Below are 18,727 nucleotides of genomic sequence, written 5' to 3'. Positions count from 1 at the left end.
TTCTTAGCTGAAAAATATTTGAAGTATCAAGGAAGAATTATTGTTTTAAATATTAAATTATGTAGTTACAAGAGGGTGTATTAATATGGAAAGATATTCAAGATAAATGATAAACTCAACTATAGAATAGAGTGTATTGTGCTCCCAATTATATGAAAAAAAAAATTGGGGGGAAAGGGATGGGTAAGTATTTGCATGGGAATTTTCTAAAAGGATAAAATAATAGAAAAAAATATTGATAATGATTACATCTAGGAAGTGATAGAGGTCTGGGGTAGAGGAGAGTCATTTTTGATTGTGCACAGATGTATTCTTTGATAAAATACTTAATAAAATACTAATAAATACATAATTCAATTACATCCTCAGTTCATATCACTTACCCAAGCAAGTCTGAAAATCTTTCTTTACTTGATTCTCCTTTGACTATATCTATAGGTGCAAGCATTTTTCAAACAAAAATAACTTCAGATATTTACGGAGAAGTCTTATTTGGATGTTGCTCTGTTTAAAACAGTAGCTTTTACTTCTGCTCCCTTGGGACTTTGCTCTTCTAATATGATAGAGAGGAAGAGTAAATGAATCAGTTTTGCTATTTGTTAAGTGTCTGATGGGTATTAATGGGTATAGTGGGTTGAATGGTAGCTTCCTCAAAAAATATGTCCATGTGGTGCCTGGAATCTGTGAATATTATTTATGGTAAAAGAGTGAGTATTACCTTAAGATAGGAAAGGATATGATTAAGTTCAGGATCTCAAGAGGAGGTTCTTATCTCGGATTATCCAGGTGGGTCCTAGGTGCAATGACGTGCATCTTTTTTTTTTAAAGTCCTCACAATAGTGATTTTATTAAATTAGTTGCTTTAGAAAACATGCAAAAATATGAAACACTTCACAAATTTGTGTATCATCCTTGCGCATGGGCCGTGATAATCTTCTCTGTATCATTCCAATTTTAGTATATGTGCTGCCAAAGTGAGCACACGTGTCTCTTTTTTAAGATAGTCACAGAGGAGGAGAGACAACAGAGAGGAGGCAGAGATTGGAGCGATGTGGCCACAAGCCAAGGAACACCTGGAGCCTCCAGACACTGTAAGAGTCAAGGGAAGATTCTTCCCTAGAGCCTGTGGAGGGAGGGTGGCCCACAACACACCTTCCTCCAGAAGTTGAGAGAACAAATTTCTGTGTTTGATGCCACCCAGGTTGTGGTAATTTGTTGCAGCAGCCCTAGGAAACAGATACAGTGAGGAAGAAGAAGGATGTGCAACTAAAAGGTAAAGCTAGGGTTTGGGGCTATGGATTCCATTAATTTATTTATGAATCTTCTGACCACAAGCTGATTGTATTGAGTACTGAATTCTGTCACAGACATTTCAGTTCTTATTAATGAAACTGTGAGTTAGTGATAGTCTCGTTAGTGAAAATATTAGAAGAAGGATGAACACATGAGGATGCTATTAAAGGAAATCCTGCACTGGGTGGAAATTGGTTTAGATGATTTCAGATTCCTTTCAACTCAAGCACATATTTCCATAGAAGAATGTTTCAAATATTTAGGTCTCATGGTTTAAGGATATTAGAATTGGCAAAGATTAAAAAAATATGTTTACCGAGAAAATACGTTTGAAAATCTAAGGTCTATAAATTTCTGGACCAGGATTCTAATGGAATACCAGAAGCCACTGAAATTCACTAGTAGAAAAATAGGTAGGATAAGTCATGTATTTTCCCCAAATCACCTTGGATTGATCTATGCCAACATTTCCAAATTTGTATGTTCTTGCAATGCTTTGCCAGTATAAACAAAGCTTTGATTGTTCTAACCTATTTTAGAGATTACACATTTCCTGATATTGTTAAGCTGCCACTACATAAATAGCTCGGTGCTGAGTGGTAAGATTATAAGGTAAGTAAATTATTTTCTTCACTAACATTCTTCCTTTTTTGGTTGAAAGAAAGTAAGAAAGCAGGAGAAAGCTCAGACACAAAGGTTATGTTTGATGTATGGATAATAAAATCACACTGTAGATATATTTATTCTAAAATGTGTTTTTGATCTATCTCATGTTTTCACACTTATAAATATGTATTAAAACATGTATTAGTATTAATCACATGTAAGAATATTTTTAGCAATAGATCTGTTGGCTGTTCTACAAATGTTCATGGCTAAATTCTGTATTTCATAAAATGTTCTCTTTCATAGAAAGGTCACAATACTGCAGAAAAGTCTGGCCTGGAACTATATTATAGATGGAGCAGATGCCAGATGGCAGAGTTCAGTATTTCTGAGATCATGACAAGGCTTTCTTAGCCCCTGCAAATCACTTTAAACATACACTTAATACTTAGCTTCCCAGAGAGCCAAAGAATAGGAAACCTTCTCCTTAAAATAGCCAGAGCATTCAGAAGGCTACTTAACATATCAATTATAGCATCCACGAGATCAAGGTCATGAGTCTGAATGTTGTATGAACCAGCTTCATTTTTGTTCCAGAACTACATCTACATTTATAATCCTAGCTAATTTATGAAGAGGTACTAGAGGAAAGAATTCAAATGCACCGAAACTACTTGGGGGAAAAGAGAAACCACCAAAACACTCATCCATAGGATTTCCTTTATATAACAATGATTTAATGTTTGTGTTCACAGATATATTCATAATCCATTCCAGAATTATGTCAGTCAGGATTTGGTTAAGAAAAGAGAAACCAGTCTTTGCTCTGAGTATGAAGGGTTACCTTAGGAATTAGGTTAAGCAGTTAGGGAAACTAAGGACGACGGTCAAGAAAGCCACAATTGAAGATCCCAGCATAAAGCATGGAAATGGGTAGTTCTCTATACTCACTGCAGAGCTGCTGAAATCTTCAAGGATCCCTAAGAAAGTCCCCCCTATTAGTCTCATGAACTCATTGGGAAGCCACAGCGACTGATCTCTACCTGTATGTCTGGTTGCAATTGCCATCAAAAGGATAAGGCTCCATCTTTTCTTCCATCTTCCAAATCTTGTGTGAGTTGCTTTTATTGGTAAATTCTAACCTGGAACCACTGGGGTAGGGGGTTCTGGGAAATATAGTTCTAGGCTTCTCTTCTTATAATGCAGAGACCTAAGAAAGGGATGGTGGTCATTTAGAATTAATAACAATTTAGCATCTATATACATTATCTTTTCACTCACATTTAACTTCTGAATAAAGACAATATTATGTCACTGTGGTAGCTGTTACACTTGTTCCTAATTATCACTCCCTTCCCTGTAAGGGTATAATGCATGCTTGATTCCCTGTAGGTAGAGTAATCTTCCCTGCCTGTCAGGCTTGTCCATGTGAGTTGCTCTGGGCAACCACATCTGGGTTATTGTGAATTACACTACCTCTGAGAGAAGCTATAAATTCATTCATATGATTTCGTCTCTTGCTTCTACTCTTCACTCCTGTATGGGCTAGTCCATCAGCCAACTAGAGCCCAGCATAGATCAACTGGTACAGAGATCTATGAGCAAGAAATAAATGTTTGTTGTTATTAACCACTAAATTTGAGGATTTTTGGTTGTACAGAGCAAAAGAGTTTAATACTGACGTTGGTAGCAACAGTAGGGTGTTACCATAATAAAATCTGAAAATATGTGATATTGGCTTAAGGGGCAATGCCTAGTGAGACAACTTACAGGAGGCTGGAAATTGACAGCCCGTGTCATGTAATGGCAAAGCATTTGGTGCTGCCTGTGATAACTCAGAAGGGAGACGATGCACTTAGTGAAAGTGTGTGTTTGGGTGAAGAGGTTTTAAGACAGAAAGTTGGAGGTATGATTTGGTTGCAATTAGTTGTATTTGATAAGATACAATAAGAAAGAGATGACAGAAAAGAATTCCCTGTTTTTAGACAAGGATAGTATGGAAAAAAGAATCCAGAAATTTCAGGATTTATGAGGCTGAAAGATGCAACCGTTCTTATCCAACTTTTGAAAGATAAGATTTATAAATGCTTTGAGCAAAAAAATTGTTTAATATTCCCTTGGAGTAAATACCAAATCAAGGGAAAGATATTCAAACCTTTTATCAAGACCTCTGATTGGGAAACGGACTTGGCCCAGTGGTTAGGGCGTCCATCTACCACATGGGAGGTCCGCGGTTCAAACCCTGGTCCTCCTTGACCTGTGTGGAGCTGGCCCATGTGCAGTGCTGATGCGTGCAAGGAGTGCCGTGCCATGCAGGGGTGTCCCCCGTGTAAGGGAGCTCCACGCGCAAGGAGTGCTCCCGGTAAGGAGAGCCGCCCAGCACGAAAGAAAGTGCAGCCTGCCCAGGAATGGTGCCACCCACACGGAGAGCTGACACAACAAGATGACGCAATAAAAAGAAACACAGATTCCCGTGCCACTGACAACAACAGAAGTGAACAAAGAAGACGCAGCAAATAGACACAGAGAACAGACAACTGGGGTGGGGGGGAAGGGGAGAGAAATAAATAAAAATAAATAAATCTTTAAAAAAAAAAAAAGACCTCTGATTGGACTATATGGCCTTCAGTGAATTCTTTCAGTTGGACAAAATGGTTGAAAGAAAGAGACTAAAGGAATGGTCCCACAGAAGTATGATAAACTCAAAAGTACCAATAACTAGGTTTAGAAAGGCATATATCAAATAGAGTTGGGGTAGTAGGTATTGGCAATGGCGCTGACTGGAATTAAATAGATTTTAGAACACTTTTGAAAAAAAAAATGTTTTGAGGGTTGTATTATCAAGTTGTCAGTCCAGTTAAAAAATAGTGACTAGTGCTGATCAACTTGGTGATGTAAGACATCTCCTGAAAATGCCTTCCCAGAGATTTAGTGAATAAAAGGGAAAATTTTATTTGCTTAGAACTCTGGAAGATGGAAGAGAATGGAGAAGGATTCCACAAATGCTGAATTAATGAAACAAAAAAATCTCAAGTAGGAGAGTTCTGCCCTGGTAGCTGGTTGGCCCCTGCTCCCCTCCCCCTTCCTGGGGAGGCACACAGAGGCAGCATGACCCGGGCTCCCTCTCATTGCAGGCTGAGACTGTAGACATACAATAGTGATTTTGACCTCCATGCATATCCAGGCACAGGAACTGAAGTCCATAGAGACCCAGGGTGGAAAATGAGCTGCTGAGGAGCGCCAAACACAATAGGACTCTGAGGATAAAAAAAGAAAAAGAAAAGAAAAGAAAAGAAATGAAAAAAGAGAGACCACATTAGAAAGGTTGGTAAGAACTGTTGTGCCCTCACTCAATCCAGTTTCAGCCAGCTAGACACCTAAAGGCAAAACAGACTTGTCTAAGTGACCTACCTTTCTGGACTGACCCTTCTGGCTCTCCAGAACAGGATACACTAACAGGGAAGAGACCAGAGGAAGAAAATCCCCATAGGAAAAAAAAAAAAAAAAAAAAGAGGGGGTGGGGTTTAAACCGAACTGCTTTAAGACGGGATGGGTCCCAGAACTGAAAAGTGTAAGGAAAGTGTAAGTGAAAAGTGTAAGTGTAAGGCACTGAGTGAGGGAGAGAATTTAAACATATCACAGGAGCTGGGAAGAGAAGTCTGCACAAAAACAAAACAGATCAAGATTTCCAGAGAAGAAACAGAGGAAAGGAATTGCTTTCCTGGAGATGAAACAATTGCACAAAAAGTGCAATATTAAAAATTGCATTGTATATCTAGGGCAAGAATCAGAGGAAGAAGAGCTGATAAAATCTAAACAGTTAAACATGGGCCATTCTAAAGGTCTAGAGTAAATTAAACCAAGCCTCAAAGAAGAGCATTAACACAAAGTCAGTCAACAATAAAACCCTGAACAATGGGGAGAAACAGACATTCAGAGTTACCTAATCAAGATAATGAGCTGCCTAGATATCAGCAAAAAATTACAAGTCAAACCAAGAAACAGGACGCTCAGTCTAGTGAACAAATTAAAACTTTAGAGGACACTCAGATGTTGGAACAACTAATCGAAGATGTTCAAACAAATCTCCTAAATCAATTCAAGCAGATGAGGAAAAATATACATAAACAGATATAGGATATTAAGAAGACAATGTGGGAGCATAAAAAATAATTTGAAAGTACAAAAAGAAACATAACAGAAGTTTTGGAGATGAAAGGCAAAATAGTAGAGATTAAAAATACACTAGAGGCGGGAAGCGGATTTAGCCCAATGGATAGGGCATCCACCTACCACATGGGAGGTCCAAGGTTCAAATTCAGGGCCTCCTGACCCGTGTGATGAGCTGGCCCATGCTCAGTGCTGATGCATGCAAGGAGTGCCGTGCCACGCAGGGGTGTCCCCGCATAAGGGAGCCCTGTGCACAAGGAGTGCACCCTGTAAGGAGAGCCGCCCAGCACAGAAAAAAAAAAGTGGAACCTGTCCAGGAATGGCGCCACACACATGGAGAGCTGACGCAGCAAGATGACGCAACAAAATGAGACAGGTTCCGGGTGCCACTGACAAGAATACAAGCAGACACAGAAGAACACACAGCAAATGGACACTGACTGCAGACAACAGGAGGCAAAGGGGGAGGGGAGAGAAATTTTAAAAAATACACTAGAGGCATACAGCAGCAGATTTGAACAGGCAGAAGAAAGAACCAGGAAACTAGAAGACAGGACAATAGAAATCTTACAGACAGAAGAACAGATAAAGAAAAGAATGAAAAAAATTGAGCAGAGTCTCAGGGATTTGGGTGACAGCATGAAGTATACAAACATCTGTGTTATGGATGTTCCAGAAGGAGAAGAGAAAGGAAAAGGAGTAGAAAGAATGTTTGAGGAAATAATGGCCAAAAATTTCCCACTCTTATGAAAGACATAAATATACATACAAAAACTCAAGGTACTCCAACAGAATAAATCCTAGTAGTCTTCCTCTGAGACACATACATTTATCAGAATGTCAAAAGCCAAAGATAAAGAGAGAATTATGAAAGCAGCAAGAGAAAAGTAATTCATCACATATAAGGGATCTTCAATAAGAGTAAATGCTGATTTTTCATCAGAAACCATGGAGGCCAGAAGGCAGTGGTATGATATAGTTAAAGTACTGAAAGAAAATCTGCCAGCCAAAACTCTTTATCTAGCAAAACTGTCCTTAAAAAATGAGGGAAATTAGTAGGTTATAGATGTAGGTTGTATAATATATATCTCCAGGATAACCACAAACTATTTTAAAAATATACAGAAACAAAAATGAGAAATGGATCTGTCAAACATATCACAAAAAATCAAATATACTGAGAAGGTTACAATAAAAGAAAAGAGAGATGGCTCAAGCAATTGGACTCCTGTCTACCATATAGGAGGCCCAGGGTTTGATACCAGAAGGTCCCAGGATCGGTTCCCAGAGCCACCTAATGAGAATGCAAGCAGACACAGAAGAACACACAGCGAATGGACACAGAAAGCAATGGAGGGGGGGGAAGGAGAAATAAACAAATCACTAAAAAGAATAAAAAAGAGAGACAAAAGAAAGATATGACATACAAAAACCAAAGGACAGAATGGGTGAAGTAAGTACTGCCTTTACAGGAATAATAATAATAATGAATGTTAATGGATTAAACTCCCCAACCAAAAGACACAGATTGCCAGAACGGACAAAAAAGCATGATCGAACTATGTGTTGTTTACAAGAAACTCACTTTAGATGCAAAGACACAAATATGTTGAAAGTAAAAGGTTGGAAAAAAGGTATTCTATGCAAATAGTAACCAAAAAAAGAGTTGGGGTAGCTATACTAATATACATTAAGTCAAAAGCTGTTATAAAAGACAAAGGACACTATATATTAATAAAAGGGGCAATCAACCAAGAAAAAATAACAATCGTAAATATTTATGCATCAAACCATGGTACCTCAAAATACATGGTAAAACACTGGCAAAATTAAAGGGAAAAACAGACATTTTTATAATAATAGTTGGAGACTTCAATACACCACTCTCATCAATAGATAGAACATCTAGGCAGAAGATCAATAAGAAAACAGAGAACTTGAACAATATGCTAAATGACCCAACAGACATATACTGAACACTGCAACCCAGAATAGCAAGATAAACATTCTTCTCAAGCGCACATGGATCATTCTCGAGGATAGATCATGTGTTAGGTCACAAAAGAAGTCTCAATAATTTTAGAAAGACTGAAATCATACAAAGCATCTTCTGTGACCGTAACAGAATAAAGCTGGAAATCAGTAATGGAGAGAGAGATGAAAATATCCACAAATATATGGACGTTAAATAACACTCTTACACAATCGGTTGGTCAAAGAAGAAACTGCAAGGGAAATCAGTAAATATCTTGAGACAAACAAAAATGAGAACACAACATATAAAAACTTATGGGAGGCAGCAAAGATAGTGTAGAGAGGGAAATTTATTGCCCTAAAAAACTACATTAAAAATGATGAAAGAGCTAAAGTCAAAGACCTAACTGCACACCTGGAAGAACTAGATAAAGAAGAGCAAAATAAACTCCAAGCAGAAAGAAGGAAATAACAAAGATTAGAGCAGAAATAAATAAAATCAAGAATAAAAAAAACAATAGAATTAACCAAACCAAAAGTTGTAAAGATTAATAAAATGGACAAACCCTTAGCTAGACTGACAAAGAAAAAAAGAGGATATAAATAACTTAAATCAGAAATTCGAGGACAGCTGTTACAACTGACCCCAGAGAAATAATAAGAGGATACTATGAACACCTGCATGCCAACAAATTAGACAACCTAGATGAAATGGACAAATTCCTAGAAATATATGAACAACCTACACTGACTCTACAAGAAATAGAAGACCTCAACAGACCAATTACAAGCAAAGAGATTGAGTCAGTCATCAAGCACCTCCCAACAAAGAGAAGAGCCCAGGAACAGATGACTCCACAGGGGAATTCTATCAATCATTCCAAGAAGTAACACTAATCCTGCTCAAACTCTTCCAAAAAAAATATGAAGAAGTGGGAGCACTAACCTAACTCATTTTATGAGGCCAATGTCACCTAATACCAAAGCCAGATAAAGATACTACAAGAAAATTAAACTCTTATGAATATAAATGCAAAAATCCTCAACAAAAAAACTTGCAAATAAAATCTAACAGCACATCAGAATAATTAGACACCATGATCAAATGGGTTTTATTCTAGGTATGCAAGGGTGGTTCAACATAAAATCTATTGATGTAATATACCACATGTTACAGTTGGATATTGTTTATATTTTCCAAAAATCGATATTGGATTATGTTGTAAACTGGTCTGTTCTTTCAGGGGTGTTCCACCTTGATTGTACTAAATTCAGAGGTTTCACTTTTACTTGATTAAATTATGATTTGGCCATGTTAGTTGGTGGGCAGGGACTCACAAGAAAATGACAGGGCAGAGTTGGAGCCCCGGTAAGTGAACACACAGAAGAAAACAGAGGAATAGAGAAAGCTCCATAGACACAGCAGAGGCCCTGGGAAGAGAAAGAACCTGACAGTTTACAGCTGACCTTGTGGAGAGACCAGAGCAGCTGAACCTGGAGAGGAATGAGCCCCAGGAGAGAGGTAAGACTTATTCCAGCCTACAGCTGATACTGGAAGCAGCTGGGACCATGGTGCCTTGAGAGGAAGAGGAAGACTGAACCTTTGCAGATGTCAGCAGTCATCTTGCTCCAATAAGTGGCAACGGACTTTGGTGAGGGAGGTAACTTGTGCTTTATGACCTGGTAACTGTAAGCTTCTACTCTAAATAAATACTCTTTATAAAAACCAGCAGATTTCTGGTATTTTGCATCAGCACCCCTTTGGCTGACTAATACACCACATTAACAGAATGAAGGGGAAAAAACACATGATCATCTTAATTGACACAAGAAAAGGCATTTGATGAAATTCAGCATCCTTTCTTGATAAAAGCACTTAGAAAGTAGGAATAGAAGGAAACTTCCTAAACATGATAAAGGGCATGTATGAGAAAGAAACAGCTAACATACTCAATGGTGAAAGACAAAGCTTTCCAAGATCTGGAACAAGACAAGGATGCCCACTGTTTCCGGTGTTATTCAACATTGTACTGGAAGTTCTAGCCAAAGCAAATTAGGCAAGAAAAAGAAATAAAAGGCATCCAAATTGGAAAGGAAGAAGTAAAACTTTCACTATTTGCAGATGACATGACCCCATATATAGAAAGCCCTGAAAAAATCTACAACAAAGCTACTATAACTGATAAACAAATTCAGCAGTGGCAGAGTCCAAGATGAACACATAAAAATCAATAGTGTTTCTCTACACTAGTAATGACCAATCTGAGAAGAAAATCAAGAAAAAAATTCCATTTAAAATAGCAACTAAAGGAATCAAATATCTAGGAATAAATTTAACCAAGGATGTAAAGGACTTGTACATAGAAAAGTACAAAACATTGCTAAAAGAAATCAAAGACCTAAATAAATGGAGAGACATTGTGGGTTCATGGATCAAAAGACTAAATATCATTAAGATATCAATTCTTCCCCAATGATTACAGGTTCTTTGCAATCCCAATCAAAATTCCAACACCCTTCTTTGAAGAAATGGAAAAGCCAATTGTCAAATTTATTTGGAATGAAACAACATGGATGAACTTTGAGGACATTATGCTGAGTGAAATAAGCCAGACACAAAAGGACAGATACTGTATGATCTCACTAATATGAACTAAATGAAATGAACAAACTGATGGAGTTAACATCTAAAATATATGTCACCAGAAGGTGGAATGAGGATAGAAAATGGGGAGCTAATGCTTAATTTATGCAGAATTTTAAATAAGATTGGCTTTAAATGTTTGGAAATGGATGAAAATAATGTTACCACAGTATTGCAAGTGTAATTAATAGCACTGAATCGTGTGTGATTATGGTTGATAGGAGAAGTTTAGGGTCATGTATGTCACTAGAAGGAAAGCTGGGGAATGAAACAAAGGACTGTAACATAGTGAACACTGTTGTGGACAATGAAGGTGGTAAATAGTACAAATATAAGAATGGTCTTCCATGAACTAGAACAAATGTATGTCATTATTATAAGAGGTTAATAATACGGTGGCATTTGGGAAAAAATACACCTAATGCAAACTATGGATTACAGATAACAGTAATATCTTAATATTTTTCCATCACTTGTAACAAAGGTCCCACACCAATGCTAAGTGTCAATAATAGAGGGTAGTATGGGGTTTTTCTTTTTGGAGCAATGAAAATGTTCTAAAAGTGATTGTGGTCATGAAAACACAACTATGTGATTATACTGAGAACCACTGATCATACACTTTGGATGGATTGTATTGTGTGTGAATAAAACTGTTCAAGGAATTTATTTAGAAGGGGTTAAGGAGCCCCAAATATCCAAAAACATCTGAAAAAGAAGAATAAAGTTGGAGGACTCACACTTCTTGACTTTAAAGCATATCACAAAGCTACAGAGGTCAAAACAGCATGGTATTGGTACAAGCAATGGGATTGACTTGAGATTTCAGAAATAGACACTCATATTTATGGCCAATTGATTTTTTTTAAAAGGAGATCCTGGAGATTGAAGCCAGGACCTCCTACATGGGAAGGAGGTGCTCAACCACTTAAGCTACATTCACTCCTTGTCAACTGATTTTTGACAAGGCTGCCAAGTCCACTTAATTGGGAAAGAATAGTCTCTGCAACAAATGATGATTGGAAAACTGTATATCCATATGCAAAAGAATGAAAAAGGACCTCTATCTCACACCAAATACAAAAATTAATTCAAAATGGATCAAAGACCTAAAATTAAGAACCAGGACTATAGAACTCCTAGAAGAAAATGTAGGAAAGCATCATTGGGATCTTGCGTTGGGTAATGGTTCCTTGAACTTTACATCCAGAGCACAAGCAATGGGAAAAAAAAAAAAGATAAACGGGATCTCCTCAAAATTAAAAAACTTTTATGCATCAAGAGACTTTGTCATGAAAGTGAAAAGACAACCTACTCAATGGGAGAAAATATTTGGACATCAAGTATCTGATAAGGGTTTCATATCCAGAATATATAAAGAAATCTAACAATTCAACAATAAAAAGACAAATAATCCAATTTAAAAATGGGCAAAAGACTTGAACAGACATTTCTCCGAAAAGGAAATACATGGCTAAAAAGCAGATGAACAAATACTCAATATCACTAGTTATTAGGGAAATGCAAATCAAAACCACAATGAGATACCATTTCACAACCACTATAATTGCTACTATTAAAAAAACAGAAAATTACAAGTGTTGGAGAGGATGTAGAGTGTTTTAATTGCTATAGGCTGCTTGGTGCAATGTACCAGAAATGTGCTGGCTTTTATAATGGGAATTTGTTAGGTTAAAAGCTTACAGTTCTCAGGCTGTAAAAGTACCCAGATCAAGAGATGCTGTCTCACCAAGCTGCAGCTGCGGGAGATCAAACTCATGTCAGGGCACAGTGCTAGTCCATTTGCCTCTCCCCTCTTCTCTGGGCCTGTGGCTTTTCTCTCTCCTGCCTCATCAACTCCTGGAGTCCTTCCTTTGTCTCTTCTACTTTTTTCTCTGTGTCTGCTGCTTTTTGTCCTCTATTTATAAAGGAAGCCAGTTAGAGGATTAGGACCCACAGTGGGCCACACAATCCAATCAAAGGCCCTTAACAGAAGCAATTTAATCAAGAGTTCCCACCTACAATAGGTTTACATGCACAGGAATGTATTAGCTCTAAGGACATGATCTTCCCTGGGATCCACAAAAAGCTTCAAACTGTCATATGGAGAAATAGAAACATTCATTCATTGTTTTGGGGGATGTAAAATGGTGCAACCACTGTGGAAAAGTTTGGTAGTTCCTTAGGAAGCTAAATACAGAATTACCATATGACCTAGAAATCCTGCTACTAGGTATATAGCCAGAAGAATTGAACAGATATTTGAACACTAATGTTCATAGTGGCATTATTCACAATTGCCAAAAGATGGAAGTGTCCATTAACTGAAGAATGGATAAACAGAATGTGGTATATACATGAAAGAATATTATTCAACTGTAAAAAGGAATAAAGCCCTGATGCATGCAACAACATGGATGAACCTTGAGGACATTATGCTGAGTGAAATAAGCCAGGCACAAAAGGACAAATACGGTATGATCTCACTCATATGAACTAAGTATAAGTTCATAGAGTCAGAATCTAGAATATAGGTTACCAGGGGAGAGATTGAGATAGAGAATGGGGAGCTGATGCTTAAATTTGTACAGAATTTCTATTTAAGTTGATTGTAAAGGTTTGGAAATGGATGGTGGTGATGGTAGCATATTATTGTGTGATTAATAGCACTGAAAGGGGAAGTTTTGGGTTATGTAAGTTACTAGAATGAAACAAGATAAAACATGGGACTGTATAACACAGTGAACCCTATTGTGGACTATGGACTGGAGTTAACAGTACAAGAATATTTTTCATGAATTATAACAAATGTATGACACTAATACAAGATGTTAATAATAGGGTGGTATATGAGAAAAAGTACACCAAATATAAACTATGGATTATAGTGTAAATATTTTAATGTTTTTTCATCTATGATAACAAAGCTACCACACTTATGCAAATGTCAACAATGGGGGGTATATAGGGAAAATTGTATTTTTACATAACTTTTCTGTAAATCTACAACTTCTCTAATTAAAAAATAATAATTTTAAAAAGTATGACTGCTCAAAGTATAGAATGCCTCTTGGGCCCCCAACATTCCTTAAGTAAGAAGCAGACTAAGAAAACTACTCAGTCAGCCAACATTCTTCAATGCCCTCTTCAGATTTTGCCAAGGAGGATATGGAAAAAAGCCCTCCTCTACCCCAGAGAACAATGAAGTAGGGTTGGAGAGTGGGGACAAGGTATTTATAGGAAGCAAACTTAAGAAACATTCCTATACCTAGAGTAAGAGGACCTATTACAACATTTGCCCAGTGAGATTGCAGAATTGCTCTGGGCCAGTGATCACTGTATGCCTTCTGTTTCTTCCTTTTCAGAGTAGAAATGTTTATTGAGGCTATTTTCTCCCTGTTGCACCATTGCATTTTGGATGTGGGTGTGTATGTGTGTGCATGGGGGGTGGAGTGGGGCTTGGGTGCAGATAATGTTGTAATTTTTAAGCATACAAATCTTGGGATCAAGAAATGCTGCATCTAGACCTGATGTAGATCATGAGATCCTGGACTTCACATCTCATGTCATGACTGGATATGACTTTTGGAGTGTCTTCCTTGAGGAAGGGACACATATATTTTGCAGATAGGATAGAAGCAGATATTCATGACAGGAGAGTAGGGCTATAATAGATTGTATTATTGTTCCCAATTCACTTTCTCTACTGTAAGATTACACATCCCCAGCACTTGCCATTCTGTAGGTAGAGTATACTTCTCTAGCCCAAAGTTAGGCTTGTCTATGTGAGTTGCTTTTGATTAAAGGAATAAGGATAATTTTGACTTAGACCATATCTAAGCAGAAGTTTTAATGACCTTGCATAGTTTGGTCTTTTGCTCCTGCTCTTCACTGTGAAAACAGTATGTCCCAGATAGGATTTATTCTATCAGCTAGTGCCAGAATGAGAAGACTTGTGCAGTAGAGCCAAGCTAGCAAGCCAAGCTGAGTGGAGGAGACCAATGAGTAAGAAATAGGTTTGTCATAAGTCACTGAATTTTGAAGTTGTTTGTATTAGTCTAACCCCAGAGTATTTCCTAGGGGTAATACCCTCTTTTTGTATATTCACCCTTTTTAATTATATATTTCCTTCCTATATATTTTTTTGGATATTTACCGTCTTTAATTATATATTTCCCTCCTATATCTTACATGCCTTGAAGATTCTCGTGTTGAAGAATTTAAAGACCAAATTACTAACTCCAGTTCATTTTTCTTTTTATTAAAGTGCTTCAGTAGATGAACAGTATTACCAGCAATCAACATTAACTTTACTGAAATATTTACAAAATTAAAATTCTTGAGTTTATAAATTACTCAAATAGCATTCTTCTGTTTAGTAACAATAATCACCATTGGAGATTGATTAATCTGAATTTATTTCTAACCACGGACATGATTTCTCAAATTGGGGATCCAACCTGGTTACTTTGGTATATGGCGCTGTCAATATACTAGCATACTGCTGAACGCTAGGCCCAGCAAGTCAGTGGAAAAAGGATGTGATCTGAAACTAATCACCTATCCTTGGTGCCTCAGTTTCTCCATTTGTATTGAAAATTAAACTTCCTGTAGAAAAGAGGTGTAAATAATATAGTATGAAATAGTAAAGCTTAGTATACTTGCGTGCTTTAGAAAGCATTCATGTGCATATCTTTAAAAGCTACTTATTTGTTCTTGATAGAAATTAAATACTATATAGCTTTAAAATAGATTGATGATTACTTCCCTGAAAGTTGTCTTATCATTCAAATCACATTAAAATCACACTAACTTGACCCTAGATTAATACAATTCATATAATCCATAGTGACATGCTCAATAAATTATTTTAATCACAATGTGGACTGTTGTCCTACTCACATAAAATTTACAAATTATTTTAAGAAGTTTCATCCATTTACATTCTTGCATTATTCATGACCTTTTCAAAAAAACAGAAATCCTGCTATCCTAAAGTACAAAGAGGTAAAATCTAAGGGTGACTTACTAGAGTATTGGTATACTTCCTTCAGGCATTGTGAGTAACTCCATCATGAGTACCAAGTGAGACTGTGGCTGACAAAAGACAGAGTGAGTGAGCTAATTTTGCTAGACCTCCTGGCTCATTTAAAGTGGCCAGGTGCTATCATAAAAAAGTTTCAGTAGTGTCTAAGTTGGAGGGAGGTATTTATAGTAAAAAAAAAAAAGCTTGAAAATATAGGTAACATAATTTTAGAGGCAGAAGAGAAATAAAATGATCTGACTGAATCAGAAACTTTTCAAAAAATCTTATTTCTGTTGGGAAGTATGTGGTTCTGCTGTAAAAGAGAGAAGTATAAAGAGGTTGGTACAACAATCCTTATATTTCCAAAGAAATATGAAACACTTTTTTAACAAATGGTATTGGTAAATCTCCACATGACGCTTTGAAACCACTAGCAGGAAAAAAGAAAAAAAAATCATTAATCAACTTTAAGAAGAAAAATGGTAAGCTGTAGTGTTCTTGCTGTTCTATTCAATTAAAAATAAATCGATTATGAGCACAAATGGACACACTATCTTGATAAATAAAGTCTCCAGTAGCTAATTTATCATTTGAAAAGTTAATTTGATGAAAAAGATGATTTTCTGCAGTGTACTCAGCCATTTTCAGAAACATGAAACATCCTTTAAGAAGGCCTATTTCATATTGGTTGTGGCTCTTAGAAAATGGCAGAGGACTCTATGCCCTATAGAGAATACACAGGAAAAATTTTCACATTGAACACAGATTTCTTAGGGAATAAAGAAAAAATACTCTACATAATATACTTTCTATAACATGCAGTATTTAGGGAACAGTAAATCATCATCCTTCACAAAGAAGGTGCAGGTGCTCTAAAATCATCTCAGAGCTGATGATTTTAGAAAGAGGTGAGTGTGTGTTCAGGTCATCTTTGTTAAAATTTACACACAATTTCAAAGGTCGTTTTGCCAAACCTCTGGTAAGTCCTAGGAATCCAGAGTGAGCAATTTTTTATAAAATTCATTTCTCATTACTTGTGATGAATGCCATGGATCAAATGCCATAATAAACTTTCTCTCACTCCTGGGCCCAACAAAGGCTACCCTGGTTCTAGGCAAGACTAATAAAGTGGTACCACCCAAAACCTTGGCTAGAATGGATCTACCAAATTTCCAAGGCCAGTGGGAACCCAATCGACCCCAGGGAAGGCTGATCAAGTTTTTGTAACTTGGGATCCCAGGCCTGTCCCACCTCCAGGTCCAACAGCCCCCAGACTGCCCTGAACTATACTGAATGTCCTTGGGCTGGGCCAGATCTCTCCTTGGCAAGCATTCTTGGAGCTGGAATCAAAGGATGAAGGGGCAGGTTAAGCAGAGCACCATTTATTGGAGCCAACCCCCATGTAGCAGACGCTTTGACAAGAGCATAGTCAGTGATTCTGGAGCAGCTCCTCCCAACAGATGGGCTGTGAAAATACTTCTCTCTCCAGCCAGAGCTCATATGAGTAGTGGAAATCCTCAGGAAGATCCAACCTTTGCCCCAGCACACTCTGCAAGCAGTTATCCACAGGTGAAAATTCAGAATCCTGGGGTCTGTCATACCGTCGGCTGTTAAAAGCCTCAATGTTGGCCCTCAAGGTACATTCTTCTGCTTGGAAGTCCCACGGCCTAGCATCAATGTCTGTGTTGGGAAGAAAGGAAGAAAAGGATATACACAACTCAGGCCACAGTTCCTCTTACCATAGAGCATAGTCTATGGTACTCCAACAACAAAACTGCTCAGAATTCCCTTTTAAATAAAGACCTGAATGCTACCATTCAGGTTAATAAAACAAACTCACAGGGAAGTGGCTGTGGCTCAGTCCACTGGGCTCCAATCTACCATATGGGAGGCCCTGGGTTCGCCTTCCAGGGCCTCCTTGTGAAGGCAAGCTGGCCCGCGTGCAAGGAGAGCTGATGGCCCACCCATTCACAGAGAGCTGGCGCATCAAGATGACCCAACAAAAAGGGAGACAAACAGATAGAGAAGAACACGCAGCAAATGGACACAGAGAGCGACAGCAAGCAAGCCACAAGGGGCGGGGGGGGGGCGGGGGAGGGAATAAATAAATAACAAACCTTTAAAGACAAACAACGCCCCCTACACACACAAATGCCCATATACATATGCTTGAATATGCAGACTATTTTTGGAATGGTAGTCTAGAAACTGGTATCAGTGGTGGATTTCTTTTATTTCCTTCTTACTATTTCACTTTCTTACCTGTTATATGTGTTATGTTTTCTAAAACAGTAACACAATTCCCTTTATTGACCTTTCCCTAGGGCATAGAAGTTTCCTATTTGAATGGAATCACCAGCTCTCAAGTTATGGGAAGGAGCAGGAAGGGCACAGCAAGGACAATCAGAATGGAGCAATTACTGAAGGCTTTCCTGATTCCCTAGAATCTCTCCCAGCACATGATAAATCGTCAGCCTGTGTTACAGTTATGAGATGGAGGCTTCCACAGAGGCAAAAATAGAAAACATATTTGCTTTGCTTCTATTCATTCCACTTGAACATTTATTTCAGGGCTAGAGATACATATTTCCCAGGCCTCTTACGTTCCACACTCAATGATTTATCATAAGGAAGTGTAGTTTATATTATGGCAGCAATAATAGGCATGCCATTTGCAGGATAAAGCATTTTCAAGTTTTAAAAATTTACAAGAATTTAAATAGCTAGCTGTGCTTTACATCTTATAGAAGTTACACGCTGGCTTGTTATATGCCAATAACATGCTTCCCTTAGTTCTCTGAACTCTCTTCTGCAGCTTCCTCTGAAATTCAAGCAAGTTACAAATTCCAACAAAGACAAACCATTAGTCACCCTGCCAAAAAGCCTTGAATATAGCTATGCAAATAACAGTCAAATCTCATTATTGCAAAATACAATGAAAAAGCTCTCCAAAATAAAGTTTCCTTAACTCTGACTGATGGTTCATTTGTTTCAAGTATTAATACACAATACAA

General features: G+C 37.5%; 1 protein-coding gene and 1 non-coding gene across 9 annotated transcripts in view; both read right to left on the bottom strand.

The window, feature by feature from the left end:
* Positions 1–875: 875 nt before the first annotated feature.
* Positions 876–982, bottom strand: LOC111765315 (U6 spliceosomal RNA). Its single transcript, XR_002797696.1, has one exon. It is a non-coding gene; the product is annotated as a U6 spliceosomal RNA (small nuclear RNA).
* A 1,627-nt stretch (positions 983–2,609) lies between these two features.
* The window catches only part of STRIP2 (striatin interacting protein 2), a 68,953-nt gene continuing 52,835 nt past the window's right edge, over positions 2,610–18,727 (bottom strand). For 6 of the 8 annotated variants that reach the window (XM_004463228.4, XM_071215274.1, XM_058297346.1 and 3 more), the window contains one exon: positions 14,928–17,393. In XM_004463228.4, coding sequence (XP_004463285.1) covers positions 17,143–17,393 — 251 coding nt within the window. In that variant the 3' untranslated portion in view covers positions 14,928–17,142. Of the gene's footprint in view, positions 5,157–14,927; positions 17,394–18,727 lie in introns of those variants that run through there. The other 2 variants (XM_058297345.2, XM_058297344.2) reach the window with 1 other exon arrangement.

The sequence above is a fragment of the Dasypus novemcinctus genome, chromosome 5 (assembly GCF_030445035.2).
Source record: "Dasypus novemcinctus isolate mDasNov1 chromosome 5, mDasNov1.1.hap2, whole genome shotgun sequence".
NCBI classification, from domain to species: domain Eukaryota; kingdom Metazoa; phylum Chordata; class Mammalia; order Cingulata; family Dasypodidae; genus Dasypus; species Dasypus novemcinctus.
Note: the sequence above shows the minus strand (reverse complement) of the source record. Positions and strands in the feature narration are given on the sequence as shown.